This window comes from Trichoderma evansii (assembly GCF_050947405.1).
Source record: "Trichoderma evansii strain SZMC 28006 chromosome Unknown GGI43scaffold_16, whole genome shotgun sequence".
NCBI lineage: Eukaryota > Fungi > Ascomycota > Sordariomycetes > Hypocreales > Hypocreaceae > Trichoderma > Trichoderma evansii.
Genome location: NW_028145190.1, coordinates 61,272 through 84,527, shown reverse-complemented (window position 1 = coordinate 84,527; position 23,256 = coordinate 61,272). Strand labels below are relative to the sequence as shown.

The 23,256-nt window shown below is 48.2% G+C and overlaps 10 protein-coding genes across 10 annotated transcripts; 6 read left to right on the top strand and 4 right to left on the bottom strand.

The window, feature by feature from the left end:
• Positions 1-615: 615 nt before the first annotated feature.
• Positions 616-2,729, bottom strand: GGI43DRAFT_409852 (cytochrome P450). Its single transcript, XM_083206566.1, has 4 exons — positions 1,645-2,729; positions 1,288-1,586; positions 1,111-1,212; positions 616-1,049 (listed from the first exon to the last, which is right to left on the bottom strand). The coding sequence occupies exons 1-4, from the start codon at positions 2,688-2,690 to the stop codon at positions 859-861; spliced, it is 1,638 nt and encodes a 545-aa protein (XP_083058483.1). The 5' UTR covers positions 2,691-2,729; the 3' UTR covers positions 616-858.
• Positions 2,730-3,397: 668 nt separating this feature from the next.
• GGI43DRAFT_101790 (uncharacterized protein) lies at positions 3,398-4,729 on the top strand. Its single transcript, XM_083198804.1, has 3 exons — positions 3,398-3,408; positions 3,486-3,879; positions 3,948-4,729. The coding sequence occupies exons 2-3, from the start codon at positions 3,654-3,656 to the stop codon at positions 4,517-4,519; spliced, it is 798 nt and encodes a 265-aa protein (XP_083058482.1). The 5' UTR covers positions 3,398-3,408; positions 3,486-3,653; the 3' UTR covers positions 4,520-4,729.
• A 686-nt stretch (positions 4,730-5,415) lies between these two features.
• On the top strand, positions 5,416-6,524 carry GGI43DRAFT_101792 (Ctr copper transporter family-domain-containing protein). The gene is made up of 2 exons (XM_083198805.1): positions 5,416-6,214; positions 6,277-6,524. The coding sequence occupies exons 1-2, from the start codon at positions 5,727-5,729 to the stop codon at positions 6,383-6,385; spliced, it is 597 nt and encodes a 198-aa protein (XP_083058481.1). The 5' UTR covers positions 5,416-5,726; the 3' UTR covers positions 6,386-6,524.
• Positions 6,525-8,865: 2,341 nt separating this feature from the next.
• GGI43DRAFT_409844 (transcription factor MCM1) lies at positions 8,866-10,662 on the bottom strand. The gene is made up of 3 exons (XM_083206565.1): positions 9,880-10,662; positions 9,523-9,657; positions 8,866-9,341 (listed from the first exon to the last, which is right to left on the bottom strand). The coding sequence occupies exons 1-3, from the start codon at positions 10,126-10,128 to the stop codon at positions 9,057-9,059; spliced, it is 669 nt and encodes a 222-aa protein (XP_083058480.1). The 5' UTR covers positions 10,129-10,662; the 3' UTR covers positions 8,866-9,056.
• A 346-nt stretch (positions 10,663-11,008) lies between these two features.
• Positions 11,009-12,210, top strand: GGI43DRAFT_101724 (uncharacterized protein). The gene is made up of 3 exons (XM_083198803.1): positions 11,009-11,111; positions 11,282-11,344; positions 11,427-12,210. The coding sequence occupies exons 2-3, from the start codon at positions 11,301-11,303 to the stop codon at positions 12,064-12,066; spliced, it is 684 nt and encodes a 227-aa protein (XP_083058479.1). The 5' UTR covers positions 11,009-11,111; positions 11,282-11,300; the 3' UTR covers positions 12,067-12,210.
• Positions 12,162-13,693, top strand: GGI43DRAFT_101705 (uncharacterized protein). The gene has a single exon (XM_083198802.1). The coding sequence runs from the start codon at positions 12,444-12,446 to the stop codon at positions 13,326-13,328; it is 885 nt and encodes a 294-aa protein (XP_083058478.1). The 5' UTR covers positions 12,162-12,443; the 3' UTR covers positions 13,329-13,693.
• A 1,039-nt stretch (positions 13,694-14,732) lies between these two features.
• Positions 14,733-15,916, top strand: GGI43DRAFT_409841 (uncharacterized protein). The gene is made up of 3 exons (XM_083206564.1): positions 14,733-15,217; positions 15,345-15,510; positions 15,609-15,916. The coding sequence occupies exons 1-3, from the start codon at positions 14,816-14,818 to the stop codon at positions 15,713-15,715; spliced, it is 675 nt and encodes a 224-aa protein (XP_083058477.1). The 5' UTR covers positions 14,733-14,815; the 3' UTR covers positions 15,716-15,916.
• GGI43DRAFT_409839 (uncharacterized protein) lies at positions 15,917-18,618 on the bottom strand. Its single transcript, XM_083206563.1, has one exon. It carries the CDS (start codon positions 18,019-18,021, stop codon positions 16,432-16,434), a length of 1,590 nt encoding a protein of 529 aa, XP_083058476.1. The 5' UTR covers positions 18,022-18,618; the 3' UTR covers positions 15,917-16,431.
• A 700-nt stretch (positions 18,619-19,318) lies between these two features.
• Positions 19,319-20,075, top strand: GGI43DRAFT_385605 (H(+)-transporting V1 sector ATPase subunit E; the record flags this gene model as incomplete). Its single annotated transcript, XM_083203673.1, has 2 exons — positions 19,319-19,854; positions 19,925-20,075. The coding sequence occupies 2 exons, from the start codon at positions 19,319-19,321 to the stop codon at positions 20,073-20,075; spliced, it is 687 nt and encodes a 228-aa protein (XP_083058475.1).
• A 121-nt stretch (positions 20,076-20,196) lies between these two features.
• On the bottom strand, positions 20,197-22,628 carry GGI43DRAFT_101654 (uncharacterized protein). Its single transcript, XM_083198801.1, has 2 exons — positions 21,075-22,628; positions 20,197-21,016 (listed from the first exon to the last, which is right to left on the bottom strand). The coding sequence occupies exons 1-2, from the start codon at positions 22,272-22,274 to the stop codon at positions 20,411-20,413; spliced, it is 1,806 nt and encodes a 601-aa protein (XP_083058474.1). The 5' UTR covers positions 22,275-22,628; the 3' UTR covers positions 20,197-20,410.
• Between the last annotated feature and the right edge of the window lie 628 nt (positions 22,629-23,256).

The window sequence follows — 23,256 nt, the reverse complement described above, 5'->3', positions numbered from 1 at the left end:
TATTTATGCATAATAAAAGCCATCTTACGGCAAGAAAGTGACACAGATATTGGCCCATTTTGGATGCTTACATGTACAGATTTAGATGATTACGGACGAGGATACTATTTTCAAGCATATCCTAGCTATGCAATGTTTTTTCGAGCGGGGATCTTGAACAACATAAAAGTTATCCAATCTGCATAAGTACATGCGTATATGCAGCATCGAATGTGGATTTACGTTTTGCACTCACCGAAACAGTACCGACTATTTGAACATAGGAAGCCGAGCCAACTCCGGATTTTTGAAACTTTATAGAATATTATTAAAAGCAGGGGGTAGTTGGGGCGTATTCTTATTAGAGACCAAGATATACATGGCTCGGACGTGATTATTCAACTTCGGACAGCCAAGCCTATTGTATTTATTGGCCAAACGAAGAATTCAGAGGAGAGTATACCGGAAGTAGCTACGTTCGTAGGATTATACTACGTCAGACCTTATGCTTCTTTGTAATCGTCATCATCGTCATTTTTTACTCGGGCCCTCATAATGGTTTATACTTCAAGCGTAGAGTGGGACAGCTCGACAGAACTATTTATACGAATGGAATATAGGCACTCAATAGACCTAGCAGACTGTAGTCGTATCGTAATTATATATGTTACACAAATAGTGAGATATATATATATATATATATATTCACAGCAGTGGAGGTTTCTGTAGAGCATGCTCCAACACATTATCAAAGTTTACAACAACTAGATGAAAATACCACTAATATGAGTTACTGTCTAAGACTAAAATATACTCCCAAATATTGCGCTCATCAATCGTCAAAAGTAGCATCTGTTGTCGTCATTATGTGTAGTTCAGCTACACTTCTCTGCGCCTAAACGTCATATTTACGTCGCCAAAGGCCAAGATAAATGCGTCAACTGCATTCTTTTCATAGGCAACGCTATCCTCTCCGGGAGCAAAGTCAAAGTCAAAGGTCCAAACAAGCCTCGCAATCACCTGGCGCATATCCATCAGAGCCATGCGCTTTCCTATACAGCCATAGGGACCTAATAATGAAACAGATTAGCGATGAACCGGGGTCGTTTTGATCATGAGTGTGTAATTTACCAGTCGAGAATGGAGCAAACGCATCTTTGTTTTTGATCATGTCTGGGAATTGATACCAGCGTTCAGGAATAAACGAGTTGGCATCCGTGTATATAGCTTCATCTGTTGCAAACGAACGTTTGTCATTAGCAAACTGTAATGAAACAGAAAATCTGCTCTCTTTCCAAAAAGACTTACTTCTGCCGATTGCATACTGTGGGGCTATGACAGACATGCTTCCTGGGATGTAGACATCATCAATCGTGATGCCTTCACTTGGTGTTTGGCGATATATTTGTGTTGGCACAGGAGGGTAAAGCCGGAACGACTCGTTAATCACTGCATTCAGATGCTCGAGACGGGCCATCTCATCCTGTGTCGCTATAATTTGTGAGTCGTGGACAAATGGTGCCAGCTCCTGTCGTATCTTTGCAATATGTTGTGGATGCTTTGCCAGCAGACGTGTGATAGAGGTCATTGTCGCAGAAGTTGTATGACTAGCATTCTGTCAGTTAGGCTCTTGTGTTGAACCAGCCCATACTCATGTCATCTCACCTCCCTGCAGTGATTACAAGCTGAGAGTCTCCAGTCAGTAGATCTGCTTCTTCAGTGGTAGGCTCCCTCCCTCCCAGCGGCTTCAAGAGCGTGGACATGATGTCAGGAACATCCGGCTCTTGCTTCATCCGAGCTTGATATCTATCTCTGCAAAAATCGACAAAATCGTGCCAACCTTTCGACACTATGGGGGTCTTCATTCCAACTACTAGGAGCCATACTGGTAGATGGAGCGCAAGATACACAAATCCAGCTTGCAGCATATCGATGACCCGACGGTTTTTAGAACTCTCGAGCATATCGAACGATCGTCCAAAAGCGAGATCACCCATGACATCGAAGCTATAAAAGTTAAACCACTTTGTTATATTCATTGGCTGGCCATCAGAAGCAGCGATCTTGTCAAACAGCGTATCACGATACTTTTGCATCCGTTGCTCATACCCCTTCAATGCCTGATCGCCAAACGCTTGACTCCACACACGGCGGCGGCGGTCATGCTGAGCCTTGTCACGAAAAATGTGGAGTGATGTCATGGGCAGTGCGAAGTCGTAATGAGCCTCTTTTCTGCATTTCGAGTTTGGCCCATGAAAGGCATTTACGGCTTTTGGATCGCGCACCGACAACTCGGATGGACCAATCCGCACATAAGGACCGTATTTTTCGTGAAGCGCAGCAATTCGTTTCCATCCATCGAGGCCCCGAAAGTCATATATCAGCCAAGCGGTCGAGATACGAGCGCATATAGGGCCTGGAAACTTGTTGAGTGGGTGGAAGAAGAGCCGATATGTGACGAGACTGGAGTAGAGGCCGAGAAAGAAGCATCCGTGGACTTTTGCTGACAGACGGATAGCTGATTCCCAGTCTATCCCAGGAGCATCGATGAAAATAGGCGACCAGGTGAAGAGAGAAACAGCTACAAAAGATGCTGCCACTACCAGAATATAGCGAAGGGCATGACGATGATGCTCTCCTCGATTAAAGTACAACAGGTGAGTCGCAACGCCAGCTAGGGCCGCCGCAACGGCCAAACGAGGCGCCGACATTTCGAAATTTCTTGGTTAGCCTAGCAAAGAAAGAGGAGAGAAATCTAAGTTGTCGGTCTCCTCCCCAAGACTTTAAGCCAATTTAATAGTTGCGATGTTATTGGTTGCACGTGCCACAGCCTCGCCCTGCAGGAGGATTCAACACACGTCACGCCGTCATTGGCTTGATACCAGTAACGACCCTGACCAACGACGAGGAAACAGATGCCGAGCCAATTGGCATTGTTTGAATATATATAGCAGACTATCGCAAGAGATTTCTAAACATCATGCGTGTGGGTAGAGCAAACTTGTGAGTGGAGGAGGACTAATACGTATTACATATCACACTCATTCTCCCGTCGGAGATGCTCCAGAGTTTTTATTGCAAACTATCGCTAGATTGGCGAATCCCGGCGTCGATATGGCTTTCAGTTGACCAACTTCGAGGCTTCGCACCAAGGTTGGTTGTTAAAGTGGAACCAACGGGAAGCTCAATACTATTCATCGGGGATAAAGGCGGAGACCTATCAATTTCACCACTGTAACACACACACAATAGCTATATCGATGGGCGCTAAACCAAGGGCTAAACGAGCTAAACGAACGCGCCCTGAACCGATGCACGCCTCTAGATGCGGCAACTGCCTGCCGACAACCGCATCATCTAAAAATAGATGGAAAAGGACAAAACACAACAGTCAAAACACAACGGTCAAAATGCAGTTCATTTGTACGTGTAAGTGTTACAATATCAATCTTCTTATTGCTTTAACTGTAATGCCAATTTCGCTTGCTCACGTGATTGTCGTCAAGCTGCATAGGGGAGTTACATTAGCATTGAGGCTGAGTTAGGCAGACATGTTTATTTTCCTAGATTTATCTGGTTGGACTAACCTTATTTTTACATCGACTCTAATGACACTTGTATTCGTATCTCTGAGTGTATATGTCGGGTAGAGCTATTCCGCCACTACGTTCCAAATGTCGCTATCAGAAAGGATCCTCTCCATATTTGGCCACGATGCTAGAGTCACTCGTCTGTTGCCAAGCACCGAGAGTGTCGTAGTATTAAGCTTCAGAGCACTTCAACTGCGAAGAATAGCTGATATACAAGATGAACTACTTCGGATTTCTGTAGTAATGGGAAACAAACAGGACATTACTGCAGAAGACAGAAAAGTTGTCAATGAAGCTTTATCAGCATACGGTAATTAAAATGTTCTCCTAAAAAATCACACAATTCACATCGGCTTACTCATATGAATTGCTATCCAGCCCAATCCATACGGAATTATGAGACTTTATCCCATAATGCAACCCCTACCGTTTCACACAACGCTACTTTTATCGGCTCACTGCAGGCATTGAATATAAACCCATCTCACAGCCTCCCCTTTGCATCAATACTCCCTCATTCTTTTGAACGGGAGAGAGAATTCCATCATTACCGTGAGGATATATACCGTGCTTTGAGTAGCATGGCAGACATGAATGTAAAGAACGGTGTTATAGATGAGGCAATCGGGCCCGTTGGCTTCCGAGAAATAGATCAAGCAGGGCGCATCCATCGAGCGAAGAGGAAAGCTTTCATAACACGCTTAATCTTTGCTCTACTCGGGGGGATTTCACTAATTGGCCCGATCCTCATCATGACGCTTCATGCGTCGACCAACACAAGCCTCATCACTGTATCGGTTGCGACATTCATCTTTGCTCTGGTTATGGCCCTCTTTGCAACAGACGTGGGCGGGAAAGATGTATTGGCTGCAACTGCTGCCTATGCGGCAGTGCTCGTGGTCTTTATCGGAACAAGCACGTCAACAAGCACATCTTCCAATGCTAGCTGATGTGATGGATTTGTTTATAGGTAACGAGGTTGCAACAAGGTAACAGAGAGGAGATAATAGTGGAGGCCATGATGGTGTAGTAGATCCTATATATGTTTTGCTAGTAGTCAGTTTCCGGCACAGCTCCTTAATCAGAAAGGGGGCATTGAAGTTGTCTTGTGCTGCGTTCAATGAGTTAAACTAACAACCAAGTCGTACAAAAATAGTTGACACATATAGCTTGTATGAATACAGCGATGTTACACCATAACATTGTTGAGGCTCTCAAACAAGCTCATATGCAGCCGGAACACGCGTATTCCGAAAACAGCCTCAGCTTAAGTACTGCAGGTACTCCCCCTTCAGCTGCATGTACTGCTACCTCAGCAGCACCTTGAGCTAGAGCTTGGACCCCCTCCAAATCCCCACCCAGCTAAAACATGGTAGCTCTCCCAAATTTGCGTCCATTTGCGCACGATAAACCAAGGGAGAGCAGCGAGAGAAACAAAATAGTTCGCCGGGAATCCATGAGTTTGCATGGTTATAACCGGTACCGGTCGATCGGGTCAATTGAGCGAGTTTTTAGTCATGAAACAGACCATTGAGAACGTCTGTTTCCACGAGAGCAAATACTAGGTGGAATACTGGGGGCGCGGGGACTTAGCTATCAATTACCAAACATGCTCGATATTCACGAATAAATACTTGGATAGAACTCATTATTTTTATAAATTTATTCTTCTACAGTATCCAAGACGATATACGCAAGCTATCCCGACTTGCAGCTCAGTAGAATTTTTACAGCTATACATTTTCCGCTATCCTGGTCGTCCTATCTTGGGTATCGGTCTTTTTTTCCCATCTCCACCGATTTCTCAAAAAATCGTGCTTTAAATAGCCTTTAGTACGAGCGCAACAAGCGGGTCGTTTTCCACTCCATTTAGCGGGTATTCACTTGTTCTACGATACATAAAGGCGGAGTGGCAGCTTGCTTCGTTGATATCTCGTCACACTCTCTCAAGCTACACTCGGACCAACAGTCTCAGGTCACACAGACTTAGTCGTTAAGCAAGTCGGTTTGCTTATATACACGTGTCTAGAGTACACAGATAGACGGCGTTACGTTTCTAGACGTGTTGGGAGAAACTTTGTCCTCCTTCTTCCACTTTACACCCGCTTTTCCTCCTTCCAGAAAGTCGCATCCACCAAAAAACAACAAACAGACATCATGGGCAGCATGGGCGACATGAGTGGCATGGACGGCATGGACGGCTCATCGAGCAGCTCCAACTCCAGCAGCTCCTCCATGAGCATGGGCATGATCATGACTTTCCAAACCGACATCCGAACCGCCCTCTACTCCAACGCCTGGACCCCTCAGAGTGCTGGCACCTACGCCGGCACCTGCATCTTCCTCATCGCCCTCACAGTCATTCTGCGCCTGATAGTGGCCTACAAATCCTACCAGGAGCGCGTCTGGGCTGATAAAAATGCCCAGCGACGCTTCATTGTCGTCAATGGCAAGGAGCCCATGTCAGAGCGCCTCTCTAGAGACCCAGACGCGAAGCAAATGACCATGGTGCTCTCGGAAAACGGCGTCGAGGAGAAGGTCTTGGTGGTGGAGAAGAAGCACCATGTTGTTGCTCCATGGCGATTCAGCGTCGATCCCCCCAGAGCGGCTTTGGATACAGTTATTGTCGGTATCGGATATCTGCTGTGAGTTTTCTTTCTTACCAATATATAACTCTGCAACATATGCTAACTTCTTCCTTTTTTAGCATGTTGGCTGTCATGACCTTCAATGTCGGCTACTTCATGTCCGTCCTGGGCGGTACATTCCTAGGAAGTCTCCTTCTCGGCCGTTACGGCGGTATCCCTTCTCACTAAAGAGTCGCGGGCCAAAATCACACATCATTATACCACATTATAAAGACTTAGAACAATGACTTGTTTGTTTGTTTCTTCTTTATTTCTATACGACGACCACGATATCAGCATTCCAATGGCGGTTAAGACATGATTTTTTTTTTTTTTTTTTTTTTTTTTAATTTTTTTTCCTGCTGTGGATTTTACAGATGGGCGTTACGGTGTTATCTGGTCATGGAGGACCACAATTCAGGAGGCAGGGAGAATAGGAGGACGGGATACCAAAAACCTCGAGCTGCATGGGCAGGGCGGCGGTATGGATTAATTCATCAATGAGGCCTGTACAAAAAACAGGAAATATCATGATATTCCTTAATATTCGCTGCAAAAACGCTTATAATTACAAAAATCTATCTTTTCACTACATTCCAACTGAAGTCGTCTGTCAAAATACTGCATGTCACGCGAAAGTACCTCGAGTACCCGGTACTTCCGCCCCGTACCTCGCGCGTAGCTTAATAAAACCTTCTCAAACTTGCTCAAAAATCGTGCGTTGCCGAAAACGGTTAAAGACTTTTTTCGAAAAAGAGAATAGTCACGTGATGGTTCACCGGAATGCTGGGCTTCCGGTGCTTATGTCAGACCGGTAGACCATTTGAACTTTTTAACTTGGGGAGTTTATAGTCATGTTTAAAGCCCATTTAAGGTGATGAGTCGAGTCAACGAGATGGGGTCTTTTGTGGTTCTTTGTAAGACGAATACGGTATTTCCGCAATAATTGATGTTTAGACGAGAGATTTTTGTCGCGTGACGGGCTAGAGCTGATACAGTTTGTGGTCAGAATCTTTCGACAGACGTACAGTATAGTCGATGTGGTCACCGTTGATAGCAGTTTAATAACCAACGATGAGATTTCTAATCTCTTGAATCAATATTGCGAATAAGCCCTATCATGTACAGGGTATCCCAAATCTTTCTATACTAATCATAAACCCCTCATTCTCACCGCAGAATTACCTGCTTCCCTCGTGTTTGTAACTTGTACTCCGTATGAAATCGGGCATCACCAAAATCTCAAAACCAACAACTCACATCCACAACTTCAAAGCTACTCTCAAACCCCCACTCATTCTCTCAAAAAGATTTACAACCAACACCAAGATTCAGCCAACAACACAATCCCTCCTCTAAAAATGGGGAAAAAAAATCCCGAAAATCATTACCTCCCGCTCAAGTTCCCGGAATCGCCCCATCACCAATAGTCAAAAGTAAGAAAAAAAAAGCAAATTCCCATTAAACAGAAACAAAATAATAAAAAGCTCGCACAAGCACTCAATTCTTCCAAAAGAAGCAAAGAATAAGAAAACCGCCCCAAGCAATTTTTTTTTTTCTTTCCTATTCCTTTTTCTGTCTATCCTCCCAGTCTCCCAATCATATTCTCCCTCTCAACCAAAAAAGGCAACCATCTTCCCCAATCTAGGATAGATAATTATGGGAGGGACAAAAAAAATTCTAATCGCAAAGAGGAAAAAAAAGGGAGCATGAATAAGGCACGCGCCGGCTGGGCCCGCCTCCGCTTCAGCTAAAGGTCAGAATTGCCTATTCAAGCAGTTCTGCAGGGCTGATCTATGCCAAAACGTGTGTAGTAGGTAAGGGAGTTGTTTTTTGTCTTTTCTTCTAACCTCAAACAGGCCATTCTGAAGATCACGATTCTGACCTGTCCGTGCCGCGCACTGACTCGATCTCGCAAGTTGAGGCTCGAATGGGAAAAAACCAAAATAGACAATAACACTTAAAAACGTACTTCATTGGCATTGCAAAATTAGAAAGGAGAAAAAACCTCTGTTGTTCGGCAAGCTAGATTCATCAGATTCATTTGATGTCTTTGATCGTTTTTTTCTGCCATCAACAAATCATGCCCTCATGTGTCCATTATCATCCGCCCAGCATCAATCTGCCCTCCCTCCCATATCCGCTTCCGACCCCCCAAAGTCCAAACCTGCCCAGACCTGCCACCCAAACGTACCAACCTAATTCTCGAGATCGCTGTGCCTCAGCATGAGAAATGCCGCATCCCGCTCAAACCATGCCCGAGAGCTGGAACCCTCCACCTCAGTAGCTAGATCTGAGAGAACTCCCTCTCGCATACAAGAGTTCAAAATACTTGCACAAAAGGCCGCCGCCAACGTCCATTCTTGTCGTAATCGATACAGTGCTCAGCCCTCCTTTAACACACGCCATAGACGCTTCGAAATGAGAGGTGCCACAGATACAAAAACGCCTCTAAACCTTCCGGGACTGAGAAAAAATAATGTGAATCTTGGCAGAGTCAGCGCAACAAAAAGATTGTGCATCTTTTTGACGTTCTGAGCTGGATCCTCTTTCCCGGCGAAATAAAAAGGCATCAACGTCCACGTAGCTCCAAAATTTGAAACATCGAAAAAAATTCGAAGTAAGGAAAAATAACTAAGTAATGCGGGAAAAACGCAACATTGAGTTTAAAAAAAAAAAAGAACAGATATGGAAAGCATATCAACACGTCATCAACGCCGAATCAGAACATTCGCATAATGTTATAGCAACATCCTGGAGACGACTCAAGGCCCGAGAATTTCTCCAAAGATTGTTGAAGGCTGGGCATAAGCGATTGCAAGCTTTAGCTTATTTCCCAAGAGTCTTTTGACGATGCTGCTCATGACTGATGATGAGAGCTGGGAGGCATTCCTGGCTGCGGAGGCATGCCAGAGCCATAAGCCTGATTGCGCTGCACATAGCTCTGGTAAGCCAGAGCCTGTTGAGGATCCATGGGCATATTGGGCGGCATGTAGCCTCCAGGGCCCATATGAGGGTTCTGGGGCATGCCGGGGCGGCTCTGCGGTGGCAGGTGGCTGGGAGGCTCTTCAGGAGAGTCGACCTGGTCACCACCGTCTACTCCATTCTCACTGCCCGTCGCGGGCTCAGGTGCGTTAAGGCATGCCTATGGAACAGAAAGCAGTCAGTAAATAAGTTTCGAAAAGAGGTAGCTGAATGCGTAGAGGGTCTTTTGACAGCTGATTTGTCGCAAAATATCCAGCTTCTCTGGTGTAGGAAGGATGGAACAGAAGGAAAGACGTTTCGGCGTGGCTCGCAGCAACAGCCGTCTGACTAATGTTGCATACCTGGATCAAATTCTTGCCCTCGGCCTTGGTAACGAGCGGCTGGAGCTTGGGAGTGGTGAAGGTGTAAACAAGGCCCGTCTCGGAGACGACCAGCAGGAGAACTTGAGTGCCTGTCAGGACAGATAACTCATATGCCTGTAGGGTAGAGAGAAGATTCATAGTTAGCTAGGAGCTCTTGAGCATATAAATTCGGATCTAGCGGAAAGCTAGAATTGACAGTGAATCGCTCATTCTGGTCGACGTTTGCGCGCGCGCGCGTTGACCAAAACAAGGCAGCTGGGGAAAAAGTTGTTTTTTTGGTGGTTGGAGCGGGGAGGAAGCCTCGACTCGTGTCCGAAGCGATGCATCAGCACATACCTTCTTCATGATACCCGCCTTGCGCTTGGAAAAGGTGATGTGGCGTCGAGACTTGTCGCTGATGAACTTGATCTCAATCTTGCGACGCTCGCGGCCGCCCTTCTCGTCATCGTCGTCGTCGTCGTCGGCGGCTGGGCGCTGTCGCTTGACGCCGCGGTTCTCATTCGCGTTGTTGCCATTGCCCACCGAGTGCGCGTCGTCCAAGTCCGTGGGCGACGTCTGGTCGTGCTGGTCGGTGATGTCGGCCATTGTCGAGATAGGAATCGCGGTTGCAACTGCGACAGCGACTATAAAATGCCAATGCCAATCCTAATCCGAATCCAATCGTCGTCGACTTGTATCACACGGCGCTGGAAAAGGCAACGAGTGGTGGAGATACTGCTTTGAGCGTGGTGCCGATGGATCTATACTGGATCTGGCGGGTTTTTTTTCTTTGGGCGGAGAGGGACAGGCGGTAGAAAAAGGGAACTTGGCCTTCGGTGGCAGAGGGGCCCTAATGCCTAATGGGAGGTGCTGGAGAGCTGGATCGAGTGCGGGCAAGAGGCCAGTGGGAAGCGGCGGGTGCGCACGGTGGCGGTGCGAAACAGGTGGGCAAGAGGCGCGGAGAGCGAGAGGAATTTAGTGCTACGGGTGCTACTATCGCTGCTTTAGTACGCCCAGCCTGCGCCTGCCCAGAGGAACCCCCCTATGCCGAGCGCTAGTGCTCTGTCGGGGCGCTTGCAGGCCGGAGGGGTTTTAGTTGGGGTGGAGCGGGTGTTTTTGTGTGTGCAGCCGTGTGCGGATTTTCCAATGCTACATTGCTTGTCATTACTAACACTAGTCTGCTGCCATCGCCAGACAGACAGACGTCTATGGCTGAACGAGAAACGTGACGGGGGCGGCATAGCGCGGCGTGGCTCCCGATAGTACAGCTTAGCTACAACGGCCAGCGCGCAGAGCCAGCTTCGGCGCTGGAATTTGGCACCTGGCACCGAAAAAAGAGCGGGGCAGCGAAATAAAGTCAGCATCCGGGTGGATCGCTACCGTGCAGCTAAGACGCATCCCAGCACTGTATTCGCCCGGCGCTCCCAGCCTTCACGCTCCCAGCGCTGTTCTTCCAGAGCCTCGACACCAAACAGTGGATCAGCAAAGCTTCCAATATGGGCCGATTAAGGACATGTATGCACTCCGTACTCCGTGCAGCTGTCTTTTAAAATCACGCGTTGCTAATGCGCAGAATCAGATGGATACCCGTATGTATTTTGTGTACATCCAATCCAGATGACGGCGCACAGGCACAGCAAGCACAGGTGGCCCGTACCATACAGTACAGTATCATGGCCCTCTGCAGTATCTCGCACTCGCTTGTCGTGCTGGTTCGATCTTTACTTTCCGTGTCTGGGCTCGAGCTAATAATACGAAGTAGAGAGAAACGAGAAAAGATGATGCGCTCAACTAAGGTTAGACGACAAGGTAAATGGGTAAGGTAGGCAAGGTAAAGTGATGAGATCTACGGGACGCTCGCGCCGCCTCTCCATAACGACTAGCCTCTGACAGATCAAACGCAGGGAAATTGACTTTGCTCTTTGTTCTCGTATTACGGCACGCGAGAGCCACTCAGTATGGCTTCCGGGGTTCTGGGTGCTCCGTATCCCACACCGAAACCGAAAGCGATTAATCTTGATTCACCCAATCAAGACTCCGTCTCAAGTCTCTCTTTTTCTCTGCTGCTCTGGCCCTCTCGCTCTCTGCTTTCGTCACTTGACCAAGACTGTGATTGTGGGTGGCTGCATCAGGACGCCGTTGGCTCGCTTGCTTCCACTTCAGCCGTCAGGGGTGAGAGGCTGGACTCGCTTCTCGACCGTCATCCTCCATTATTTAGCCATGTGCAAACCTGGCAAGCACATTGTGGCCGTCAGCATGTCGGGGCCTATGAACAGGGCCTCCACTCCGATGGTGTCTTGCTGCAGAATGGTGGTCGGCAGATGCAGCAGGGAATCCGGAATCCTATTGATCAGTAGCATTAGCACCCGTAAGCACGCGGTGGAGTTGTTCCAGGACCTTTCAAGAGAGCCGTCAAGACCAGGGCGTCATCCACTTGTAAGTACCGACACGCGGCAGCTCTATCAGAATTGCGTGCGAGCTTTGCCCAGGGCCTGTTGCATATGCAATAACAAGATACCTGCTCGCCTTATCGACGGATTGTAAGAAGGTGAGACCTGCATTCGACGGCTCGCCGCTTATTATTATTATCCCCTGCCCGGCCCTTTGATACTACTGATTTCAATATTGCTAGTACGGCGCTGAAGAAAAACGCTGCAGAAAAATGTTGCAGAAACGCGCTGCAGAAGCCCCTGCGCACTGCATGAATGACATTATGGCTTTCAGGTGCAGCCGCGGCACCGCTGCTATTTTGGCGAACTTTTGTCTAGCCTTTGGGCCTATCACACTACGGAATTGCTCCGTATGTGCCATTCTTCCACTTTTTTCGTGAAATTAGGAGGGGAAAGACGCGAACGAGAAAGAAATGCAATTGTGCTAAATGGCTGCAAGTGCCGTTGCAGCTCCATTCCAGATGCCCAGAAATGCTATTAGTACTAGTACAGGCAGTGCTGCTACTACTGGGTATTACTACGAACAGTACGAAGTATGAGTGCCAGTCATGGGGCTGGAAGGGTTTCACCTTTTGGACGGGGAAGCGACGCGTGAGGGCTGACGCGAGACCCTGGACCTTGTTTGTGCTGCTCTGCCGTTCTCTGGGTGTTCTGTGCCTTGGCAGCAGTAGGTACCTCTCGTATGCGTATGGGATGCTGCAGAACGGCTGCTCTACACGCGTACCACCAATATTGCAGTGCGAGCATGTCCACAGTCCACATCGAGCTGACACGGGACACGGGCCATACCAATACCGTCACGACCCACAGACAAACAGAGACAGGACGAGAGACAGACAGGGCTGCCACTTAGTAATACCAAGATGCGCAGCTCGATGCTATGCAGATAATCGTCCCCCTAATCCATTCTGGCGAGAACGGTGCTCTCGATCAACGCGGGCATCAATAGCAACACCACAGGGCAAGGCAGCGCCCGTTGAGTCTGTATATCGAGCTGGGGGCCGCATTGAAGACTCCCAACAGCCAGGACATCTTCGTTTTCGCCGTCTGCTCCAAGGTGCTCCAAGGTACGCCAAGTTCGCAGCGGCTGTCAGAAAAGCTTGGGGCAGCAGCAGAAATGGGGGCCATTGCCACTTTAGGCAGCTAAAGCAGCAGGGCTGGCCACAGTGCGCGAAGGATTTCTCCAGCCACCACGGCCTACCGAATTGGGGTCCCACCAGCCTATGGCCGCGGCGAATTACAAACTGCCTGAACGCATGGACATGTGCTACTGGACTCTACGTGCATGTACCTGGTGCCTTGATGGAAGCTCACTGCTCTTCCATTATGCGGAAAGGAGCCGCGTGCTGCTGGTAAGCTGCAATTACAGCATTTGCTTCATAGGGGAATCAGCAGCTCGTTTACGTCAAAGGCGTCCATTCGGAGTACTCCGGCCACCTGATTGCCAATTGACGGCTGGGCGCGGTGCCTTGGCTGGCTGAGCAGGCTGGAGCTGCGCTGCCGTGCTGTAGCACCCCAGTCGCGATCCCGTACAGTGCGGGCTTACCGTGTGCACGGGTAGCGAGCAGATTACGGGGCCTATATCCCCCTTATAAGCATAGGCCGTGGCGGAGAGTTTTGCTAAAGCGAAGAGGAGCTGGCTGAAGATTGCCAAATTCTCACAGGCCTGATGTTTTCTTGTTGCCTAAGAAAAGAGGCGCGAAGAAATCAGGCGACAGCCGAGCCGCTGCCTGAGAAGTGAGGCCCCATTCCTTTTGCCATCTTTTTTCTCCTTCTTCATCTTCTGAGGCTCTATCGCCAAGCGAGACGAAGTCGTCGTATCGACGGCGGCGGCCGAAAACGGCGAAAACGGGGGCCCTATTTAGTGAAACGAGGCTTAGAGCATTTGATAGCTCTTCTTTCTCCTTAGGAGAGCAGCAAGCGATAGGATTCGATGCCTAGGAAAAAATAAAAGAAGAAATGACAAAATAAAAGTGAAATCAAGGTTCATCTCATGCGCCGTGCAAAATAAGGAGCGGCGACGTCTAAATAGTCAAAATGACAAGAGACGCATTGAAAACATAGCGGCAGCGAAATTGCGACGAAATGATCAGCCCATGGATGGCGACCAGAGCAGCCAAAACCGCTTCAAAACGCCAAGCAACAGCCGACTACCTGTTTCCAGGCCCCCCTCGAGGACCCCTCGAGGACTCCCCAATCAGGCGACTCAGGGTCCCAATCCGGCCCTCTGATTGGCCACCTGCCCCTGTCGCGGCGCGCTTCTGCTTCACCTTTGGCTCCTGAAACACCACCTGTTCGAAGGACCTCGACAAGAAACCTGCCCGTCTTCAGAGGCCAAGCGCTTGCGTAGGCAAGAGTTTCGTATAGTCTCGTTTTCTCGTCTTTAGTTTCATTTTTCGTTTTTTCTTCTTTCTCTCTCTTTTTCCTTCTCCTCATGCCTGGCGCATGTTACTACGTGACTCTAAACCCATTTTTTTCTTAGTTTCCTTTTCTCTTCTTGTAAGGCTACTCTCCAGACTTTCTCTCTTCGGAGTCTGCTTCATTTTTTTGTAAACTGCCGGGCAGTTGAGAGATCTGATAGCCGATGCATTCATTCTACTAATTATTATTTTTTTTTTCTTTTCTATCTTTTACGATTCTTGTATACCGAGCTTAAGTCTTGGTTACTATTTTTTCGAACTTTTCACTTTTGGGATATCAAGGAAGAAGGTTTTAGACGCCGGTCGTCAAATTCAAGAAACAAAAAAAATCGAGAGGGAAACGAAAGAATCCGGTATACCGAAACCAGCAAACCCTTTTTTTTTTTTTTTTTTTTTTTCGATATATAAAACAAAACCTTCAAAATGCCTGACAAGGTCTTTCTCGCCACGCTCATCGCCAATGCTCTCTTCTTGGCCTCCGGCGCCATGGAGCTCGGCTTCTCCATCGCCGCCATGAACCTCCAGAACAAGACTCCCACCGACGGCAAGGACGCCACCCGACACCTGCTCTACCAGCGTTTCCCCTTGGTCGTGGGCATCGTCAACTCAGTCTTCATTCTCGTCACCTTCCTCTTCACTGTGCCCGCCATGGCGCTGCTTAAGCGCAACCTGCTCAAGATCTGCGGCTACATGATCACCGTGTGCGCCGTCTTTACACTGGCTGTTGGATTGTACCTCTGGATCATGACTTTACAGTTGAAGGAGACGTTTTTGCCTGTGTACGAGAACCTGGATTCGTCAGTTCAGTCGTTGGTACAGGTTTCGGTATGGAAAACCTTGTTCCCCTATTCACCCCCCCTTTCTACCCCTCTACTATATATGCCCATATATATATGATAGAAGCGGCGTATAAAGCTGTTCAAGATACGCAATGCTAACATCAAATCTCTAGTTCCAATGCTGCGGCTACACAAACGCCACAACTCCCGCCTTTGTCACAGATTCCGCTTGTCCCAGCCCTGCCGCGGCCGCTCTTCTGCGCGGATGCTCCACAAACATGGCTAGTTTCGCCAACGCCTTCGTTACTGATCTCTTCACAGCCATCTTTGGCATGGTCGGTACGTAATATCTCACTCCATCATTTTTCCATCTTTTCTTTTTTTTTTCCCCCCCATATCAAAAATTTGGGGAAAATTGGCTAACTCGTCCAAAAAAGGCATCGATGCTCTCCTGATCCTTGCCATTGCCTGTCTCCTCAAGGAGCGCAAGGAAATCGAGCGCTACTACATCATTGATCAGAAGAGAAACTATGGCGGTTTGTAAAGCAAACAAGGTGAAATGAAAAATGTTAAATTAATGATATATAAAAAAAAACAAAAAAAGCACGCCAAAAAGTCACGGTTACTATACATCTCTAAAAACTTTTTTTTTTAAGACTCAACATATCATATCATGTATGAACAGCTCATTTTGTCAAGATTTTAGCCATAGCGTTTGCACAAATTTGTTTTTTAAGTCTTACTCTACCTAATTCCCAAAAGTACTTTTTTTAATAATGAAACTTTCTCTTTTCTTTTTCTCTTACCCTCAGTGTAACAAAACAGTCAACCACTCCCATGCCAGAATAAAATGTCTTGATGCCTAAAACTAGTAGAAATACATATCGTGAGTAATTTAAAACTCGCTAGAACAAAAAAAATGTGGAAAGAAAAGTATGGATATAAAAATGACTCCCAGATATCCTCCTGCAAGTCGAACCCAGCATCTAACGCAATGCAAGCCCGCCATGAACAAACTAGATCTCCATCGTGGTATAATATGAATAAAGGAAATAGAGGACCAAAAAGGGCCGTCGTCAAGACTCTCTCAATCTCCAAGAAAAATTCAAGCTGGAGATCAAAATGCCCAACCACGCCTCGGTCACTGTCCAGGCAAACTCCTCAGGGTGAAATTAATAGTCTAAAAGATGCCCCTCCCAAATCACAATCGCATGTATTGTAACAACATTCTTGTTTTCTTCTTCGTCTTCTTTTTCTAACTCATACATTTGAGTCGTTGGCCCTGCCATCCGAACCCCTTTCCTCTTCTGGGTCATCTCTATAATTTTGACGTGACGTGCTGATTTCGTTCACCATGCTGCTGTTGCCCATAGAAGCACTTCTATTATTACGTCTCAGCCAGTTGAACGAGAATATGCCACCAAGGGTATCTGAGAAAGCTGAATCCCTTCGAAGATTTCGGCGCGCAACCAACCCCGGGAATCCAGTGCTCTTCCTTCGTCGACGAGTAAACTTTCGAGGGGAAGGATCTGCGCTGGAACTCGGCTGGCCAGTCAAGCTCACGCCACTCATGACTCTCTTTGACAGCAGCGGCGTTGATTCAGTTCTCATCGGGAGCGTCATCGAGCGGCGCCGACCAGCAGGCGAGGTAGGTTCATCTTGATCCTGTAACTCTCCCCAGATTTCAGCCCGCTCCACCCAACCCAGACTCTTCTTGCGTGTCGGCGTCAGAGGAGTGGTATCGCCATGCATCACGGGGAACGTTTGGTACGCTGTAGAAGGCAGCTCGTCATCGATCTCGACTGCGGCTTCTGGGCCCATTAGTGATTCTTCCTCACCCTCAGTATCGTCAACAAGCCCAAGACCGGGAGCCAACGAAGACTGACCAACTGCCGGAGCATGCTGCTCGTCGCTCAGACGCCAAGATAAGGCCAAGACTCCTGATAAAAGTATGCAGGTGCCGAGGGTGATGAGCCAGGCGCGAAGCGTTGAGATGAGGCTCGTCTGGTTAAAGTAAATTAAGCCATCCAAGATGGCAATGATGTTGTATACGCAAAAAACAAGGGGATACAAGACGGAAGTGGAAACTAATTTCAAGCCGCGATGCAAATAGTAAAGCTGGCAGAGGGCTAAAGAAACAAGGGCCAGGACTATGGCCCAAGATTGCCAGCGAAGAAATTGGTTCTTGCCGCCGATCGTCTTGATGAGGAGTTCGACGGCGGATTTTGCGAATAACAAGGAGTGTGCTGAGAGGTCTCCGCTGATGACACCGTAGCTTATGCCACGTATTAGGCGGAATCTAGCGTTATGCGACAGGTTGGAGAGGTGGGTGGTAACATCTGTCACAACAGCCAGCGACACGACAAAGAGCGCCTGAAGTATCATCCAAGCAATGAACGGCTTCCGGGCCAATAACTCCAGAAGTTCATCTAGCTCGTGAGCCGGTGATGGAATGGCTCCAAAGATGGCGATCATGATTGCTCCGGCGCTGACCAGCAGGGTGCCGCATAGGGACCATCGAGTAAACGGCTCGCTGAGAATGAGCGTTGCGCATATTGAATTGAACACCAGCCCCGCGGCTTGAAGCGTAGAGAGGACGGGCAACGGCAACGTCGATATCTGTACTGTGCTCCCTAGGATGTTCGCAATGACAAACATGCCCATTCCCAACTGCCACCTCCTTCTCCGATATGGCGGCCGGCGGACATCATGAGGCCCCTTTTCGTCTTCGAGGATATGTGATTTTCGCTGTAAAGTAAGGCCTATGCTTTGAACGCTAGTCGATATCAGGCCAACGAGGATTCCCAGCTGTTTAGTGTTAGCAAGATGCAAGAGTTTGAAATATCCCATCCCTTTGACTCAGGGACAGATTGCAGGCATACAGCTATGCTCCCCCCGGGGGAGATATTCCCAATAGGCCCCATTACGCCGTCTCCAGACCTGAGGTCATCCACCGGTAGATGTTAACAGTAAGACGCCCCGTTGTCGCATAGGTATGGGTGCTGTTTGCTGGGCGGCTTGGATGTCGAGAGTCGAAACAAGGCTATAAAAGGATGTTGTAAAGTGTTTCGCCCTGGTTTCCCTCCCTATTTCTCGTCGTCGATGGGAGGAAAAGAACAAAAGGATAGTGATATAGCTTTCGGGCTGCCGTCACTTCCGTCGACAGGATGTCACTGAGCGTATAATGGCCCTGGACCCAGGTTCGAATCGAGCGCACTCTGCTGTATCGTTACAATGTGGTGTATACTCGTGATGGACTGTCGTAGCGGTTGAAGGTGCCAGCCCCCCAAAAAACGCGGCTGTGGTCGCAAGTAATTCGTCCGGAGAGAAAGACTAAATCAGCTAGAGCCCAACGGGTGAGGCAGCGTGCAGAGAGTTGCGTTGGCGCTCAATAAACCATGCAGAGCCACCTGACGACGTCAAGCGGTATGCGAATGGAGCACCGCGTGCTGAGCTGCAGCAGAGGTGCATAACCACGCTGGGGGGAGCTTTGGGCTGGGATGTGGCTGGTGAGGTCATGTGACACTCGTCATCAAACAGAGTTGTTGGGGGGTTTTATGCTGTATGAATAACAGGTAGTGCTTCATAATGCTGTATTTTATGGCACAAAGGGGAAGTTTCATGAAAATCTTCGCTACACCATGCTACATAGACATAGATGCTAATTTAAAGAATTTGACTATAGAAATACAGTTTAACCATGCGATATTATGTACTCCGGGCTTTAGACGCAGTCTCCAAAAAGGCTATCGTTAACAAGGCTGTGGCGGTGCTCCAGTCGCGGCTCCAGAAGTAGGTGCGAGCCCGTCCAACGTACCAATAGCGCTATAGCGCTCTCTTAACTCGCTGTAGTGTTGCTCCACACTTGCGTCCAAGCAGCAACATTACAGCTCCGAGATATTACGCTTTCATCCCTCACGCATCCAGAGCTTCCAACAGCAGACTCTCAACCACCGTCCCGTTACATCTTTCATATCGTTGAAAAAAGGCATCGGCCTATTCGATCCCTCCCAAGCCTTGCCATACCGAGTGCATTCGCAATTGCTTCAACGTCATCACCTCCCCGCCTAGCCAAGATGTCGCAACACGCCTTATCCGACCAGCAGGCAGGTCATCCCAAATACCAGACCCCGGGTCGAATACGTCAATGCTAATCAAGGGTTCCATGCTACAGGTCGACAATGAGCTCCGCAAGATGACCGCCTTCATCAAGCAGGAAGCCATGGAAAAGGCCCGCGAGATCGAGATCAAGGCCAACGAGGAGTTCGAGATCGAAAAGTCAAAGCTGGTCCGCCAAGAGACCGACGCCATCGACACCCAGTACGAGAAGAAGTTTAAGCAAGCCACCATGTCCCAGCAAATCACCCGGTCGACCGTCGCCAACAAGACACGGCTCAAGGTCCTCGGCGCCCGGCAGGAGCTGCTCGACAACATCTTCGAGGAGGCCAGGAAGCAGCTCGCCTCGGGGGTCAAGGACAAGGCCAAATACCAGAAGACGCTGACCGGGCTCGTGTTGGAGGGCTTCTACGCTATGAACGAGCCTGAGTTGCAGCTTCAGGCCAAGAAGTCTGACTACGATGCCGTCAAGAAGGCCATTGACGAGGCGGCCAAGGAGTACAAGAAGGAGGTCGGCAAGGATGTCTCCGCCACAATTGACGAGTCCAATCCCCTGGATGATTCAACGTACGTTACAACACCGGTTAATTGATATTCATAAGGCGTGTTCAATGACTAACCTGGAGATTTATTGCAGTGCCGGTGGTATCATCATTCTCGGTGGAAAGGGAAAGATTGACATTGACAACACCCTAGAGGCCCGATTGCAGTTGCTAGAACACGCTGCCGCACCGGCCGTACGAGAGAGCCTATTTGGAAAGAACCCCAACCGCAAATACTACGATTAGATTCACTCCGGTAATCACTTGGCAACATATATCTTATTACCTTTGATTCGAGAAAAGAGGGAAAGATGGAGAGAGAGTAGAGGAGAGAGTAGAGGGGCCAGCATGTTGAAAACTCCAAGGCATGCATTTTGTCGACTTTGTCTGTGCTTTTTTCTAGCTTAGATGTTGTATCATATGTCACTACAAAGCTAAGTTTTTTCTTCTAATCAAATATTCAATGAAGCAAATCCTCAGGCCCGCGGGCCACCCAATATATACTCTCTAAACGCCTTTCTTTCTCAAATCCCTCAATGCAATACCATAAAACATTAAGTACAAGAATTGATCTTCTTTTGTTAATCACTTTCTGCCTGTGGCTTGGGTATCTTTCTGAAAAACTTGGCCATGTACTCCTGCTGCTTGGGCAGAGACGCAAGGTCCTCTTGGCCCGGAATATCAAAAATGCTCTGCTTTGCCTTTTTACGCGTCCGAACAGTGTTGGATAGGCGTTGCTGGACCCATTCAACGACACTCTTCGCTTCGGTCCGTGTAATCTTCATGCCCGAATCATTAATCTTGCGCCAAATTTCTCTGAGCTTTGTGGCGAGCTCGTCGATATCTTCATTAAATTTCTGAATGTCTTCTGGATCGTTTGACTCCAGCGGTGATCCATCATCAACAGCCATATCGAGAATGGTTATCATGGCTTTGAGCTCCGCAAAGTCGGTTTGTGAGGTAATATTGAAATCCTCCTTGCCAAGACGATCAATGGCGCTTCTAACGGTAAACACCGTTTCAGGTGACTGGCGACCCAGACTGGGATTGTCAAACAAGAATGAAATTGCAAGTCTTCTCCGAATTTCATGTGTCCTGACATTGTGAATAGGTAGACATTGCAAAGCATTCGCTCTAATATGCTGAATCTTAACTGTGGCGTGCAAAGTTGAGCATGCGTCAACACACTATGCAGATTAGCGCTTGGAAGCAGGTATAAAGGATACTAGAAAGAGCGCTACTTACAAACGAATCCCATGCTGAGCGAGGAATTGCATTGGTTAGCTTTTCAATTGCCTTTTCGTACGCCGCTAATAGGTCAATGTTGTAAATCAAAAGCTTATCCATAGACATCCTGAGCAAAATATGCGATGCATAGATTGCAGATTCCGTTGACAAACGGACTGAGACCTCGGATAAAAGCAGTAAGAATGACTCCAGACATGACCAGTCACGATCCTGGTATGGCTCCTGATTCAATTTTGAGATGGCTATCTCAGAATTCCGAGTTTTGATCTCGTCGGTAGCACCAAGTCGAAGAAAAAGGTCCTCCAATCGCTCAGGAGCCAGGAGTCTTTCCACTTGATCGTGACAACTGTCGATGATAATACAGTATTCACGCCTTACAAGGGAAGACCTCTGAATACACAGCTCATCCAGGATCCACTCGAATAGAGAATCCGGCAAGCCTCCTTTCTTCGCCAAGATGTTTTGAGGAATGCCAGAAATAAGGTTTCGTTCTTTAGCTGCTTGATTGCCTTGAGTTAACAAGTTCCATGGTGAGTCTCGAGGGAATTTTGGGACAGGCGAGCTCGGGAGGACTCTGTAGTCCTTCTTGAAGAAACAGTATTGAGGCTGAGACTGGATTGGCTCTGCTCTTTGGACTGCCCTGAGGACTTTGTGTGCATCTTGCCCGCTCTTTTCTTTGACGATATCAGTAAAAGCAAGGTCAAATGCCTCTCCCCGTGGTGGTGATGAAAGCTCAGTCGCGGCATCTGCAGATTCTTTCGCTCTCACAGAGCTTGCATTTATAGCATTATCCCGACGTGCATCTTTGGCAAGGGCTTTGAGGTCAAACTTGTGTTTTGGTTTGCCAAACGGGGATAAGAATGGCGCCGTTGCTATTCTCTTGGCCTTTGGAGTAGAAAATACATTTTCATTTGCTGGAGGTGCTTGATCAGGCCGTTCTCTCCCTAAAAGAGCCGACAGGTCTTCTAGAGAGTCATCCGAGAATCCTTCATCGCCAGCCTCATCGTCTGATGCACCAATCTCCAGGGGAGCAACCTTCTTCGCAACGGGCGTAGCCTTGTAGCTGAGCGGTGATGACGGCGCCGGTGGAGACGTATCTCTGAATGATAGCACCGAGGTCTGGGATGATGGCACAGGCGGAGAGGAAGGCTGAAAGTAGGACAGGATGCTCTTGTTTCCCTTTGGTTTTCCAGGCATGGCTGGGCAGTTGCCGCGCCTTGTCGGTAATGTCTATCCACAGATGCTGTTACTACTGTTATGGCGCGTGATAGCTGACAATCTTTGGGCGCTGTGCTGAGTGAGATGCCTTGAAGTGAGGTTTGTCGTGAAAGACAGGTCCCACCAGCCAATTAGCGCCCACCTGTTGGTGTTTCATGGCGCAGCATCCTGGCTTACCTGATCGCCAGATGTGGCGCAGGCGACGATCTGGACAAGGTACTTTGGTACTTGTATATTCCTCCCATGCGAACTCAGCATCGTCGCCCAAAAGTACCCGTGTATTTGAAGATCGCCATGTGACTGATCCTTTGGGGATCTACACGATCCGCACTGAGTTTTTCTTATCCTGCTGGATGCGAGGTAAATTCAATTGGCAACAGCCTCTGCCAAGAGCTTTGCTGACATGAGAGACGGTGGCATTAGGCTTTCTTGCTTAGTCTTGGAAATGCATCCTCCAACGGACAGCGGGCGAATTCAAGCCCATCATTACGACTACTATTCTCAGGCAATATTCCACCACCTTAAGGTCGAACCTAGTTAGAACGCCAGTCATCACCCATAAAGTCTTTCTAAGCCTCTGCAGAGTATTTTTATCATTTTATTCATCTTTACTGTGGCAAATACAGGGTAGCAGGCGAGCGGCTACACGTCCGTGTTTCAGCTCAACTCGGAGTAAGGCAGTCCGTTGGTCGATTCTGGAGGATCGGTATGCCTTGTCCGTTAATCTCCTTTCGGGCTCCGTAATGCTACGCTGTTCCTGGATCTCTGGCCATGCCGCAACGTGAGACGCCGCTTGTAGGGCTATGCCCCCTAACACGAACCTTGGACGGGGAATGAAAGTGTGTTTTAATAACGACGCGCGATTGCTGACACCCGAACCCGAGATGCTAATACTAGTATACCACTAGCTACCGAGTACATGTATTGAGCTATGGATGGAGGATTGGAGGGGCCGGTGCCA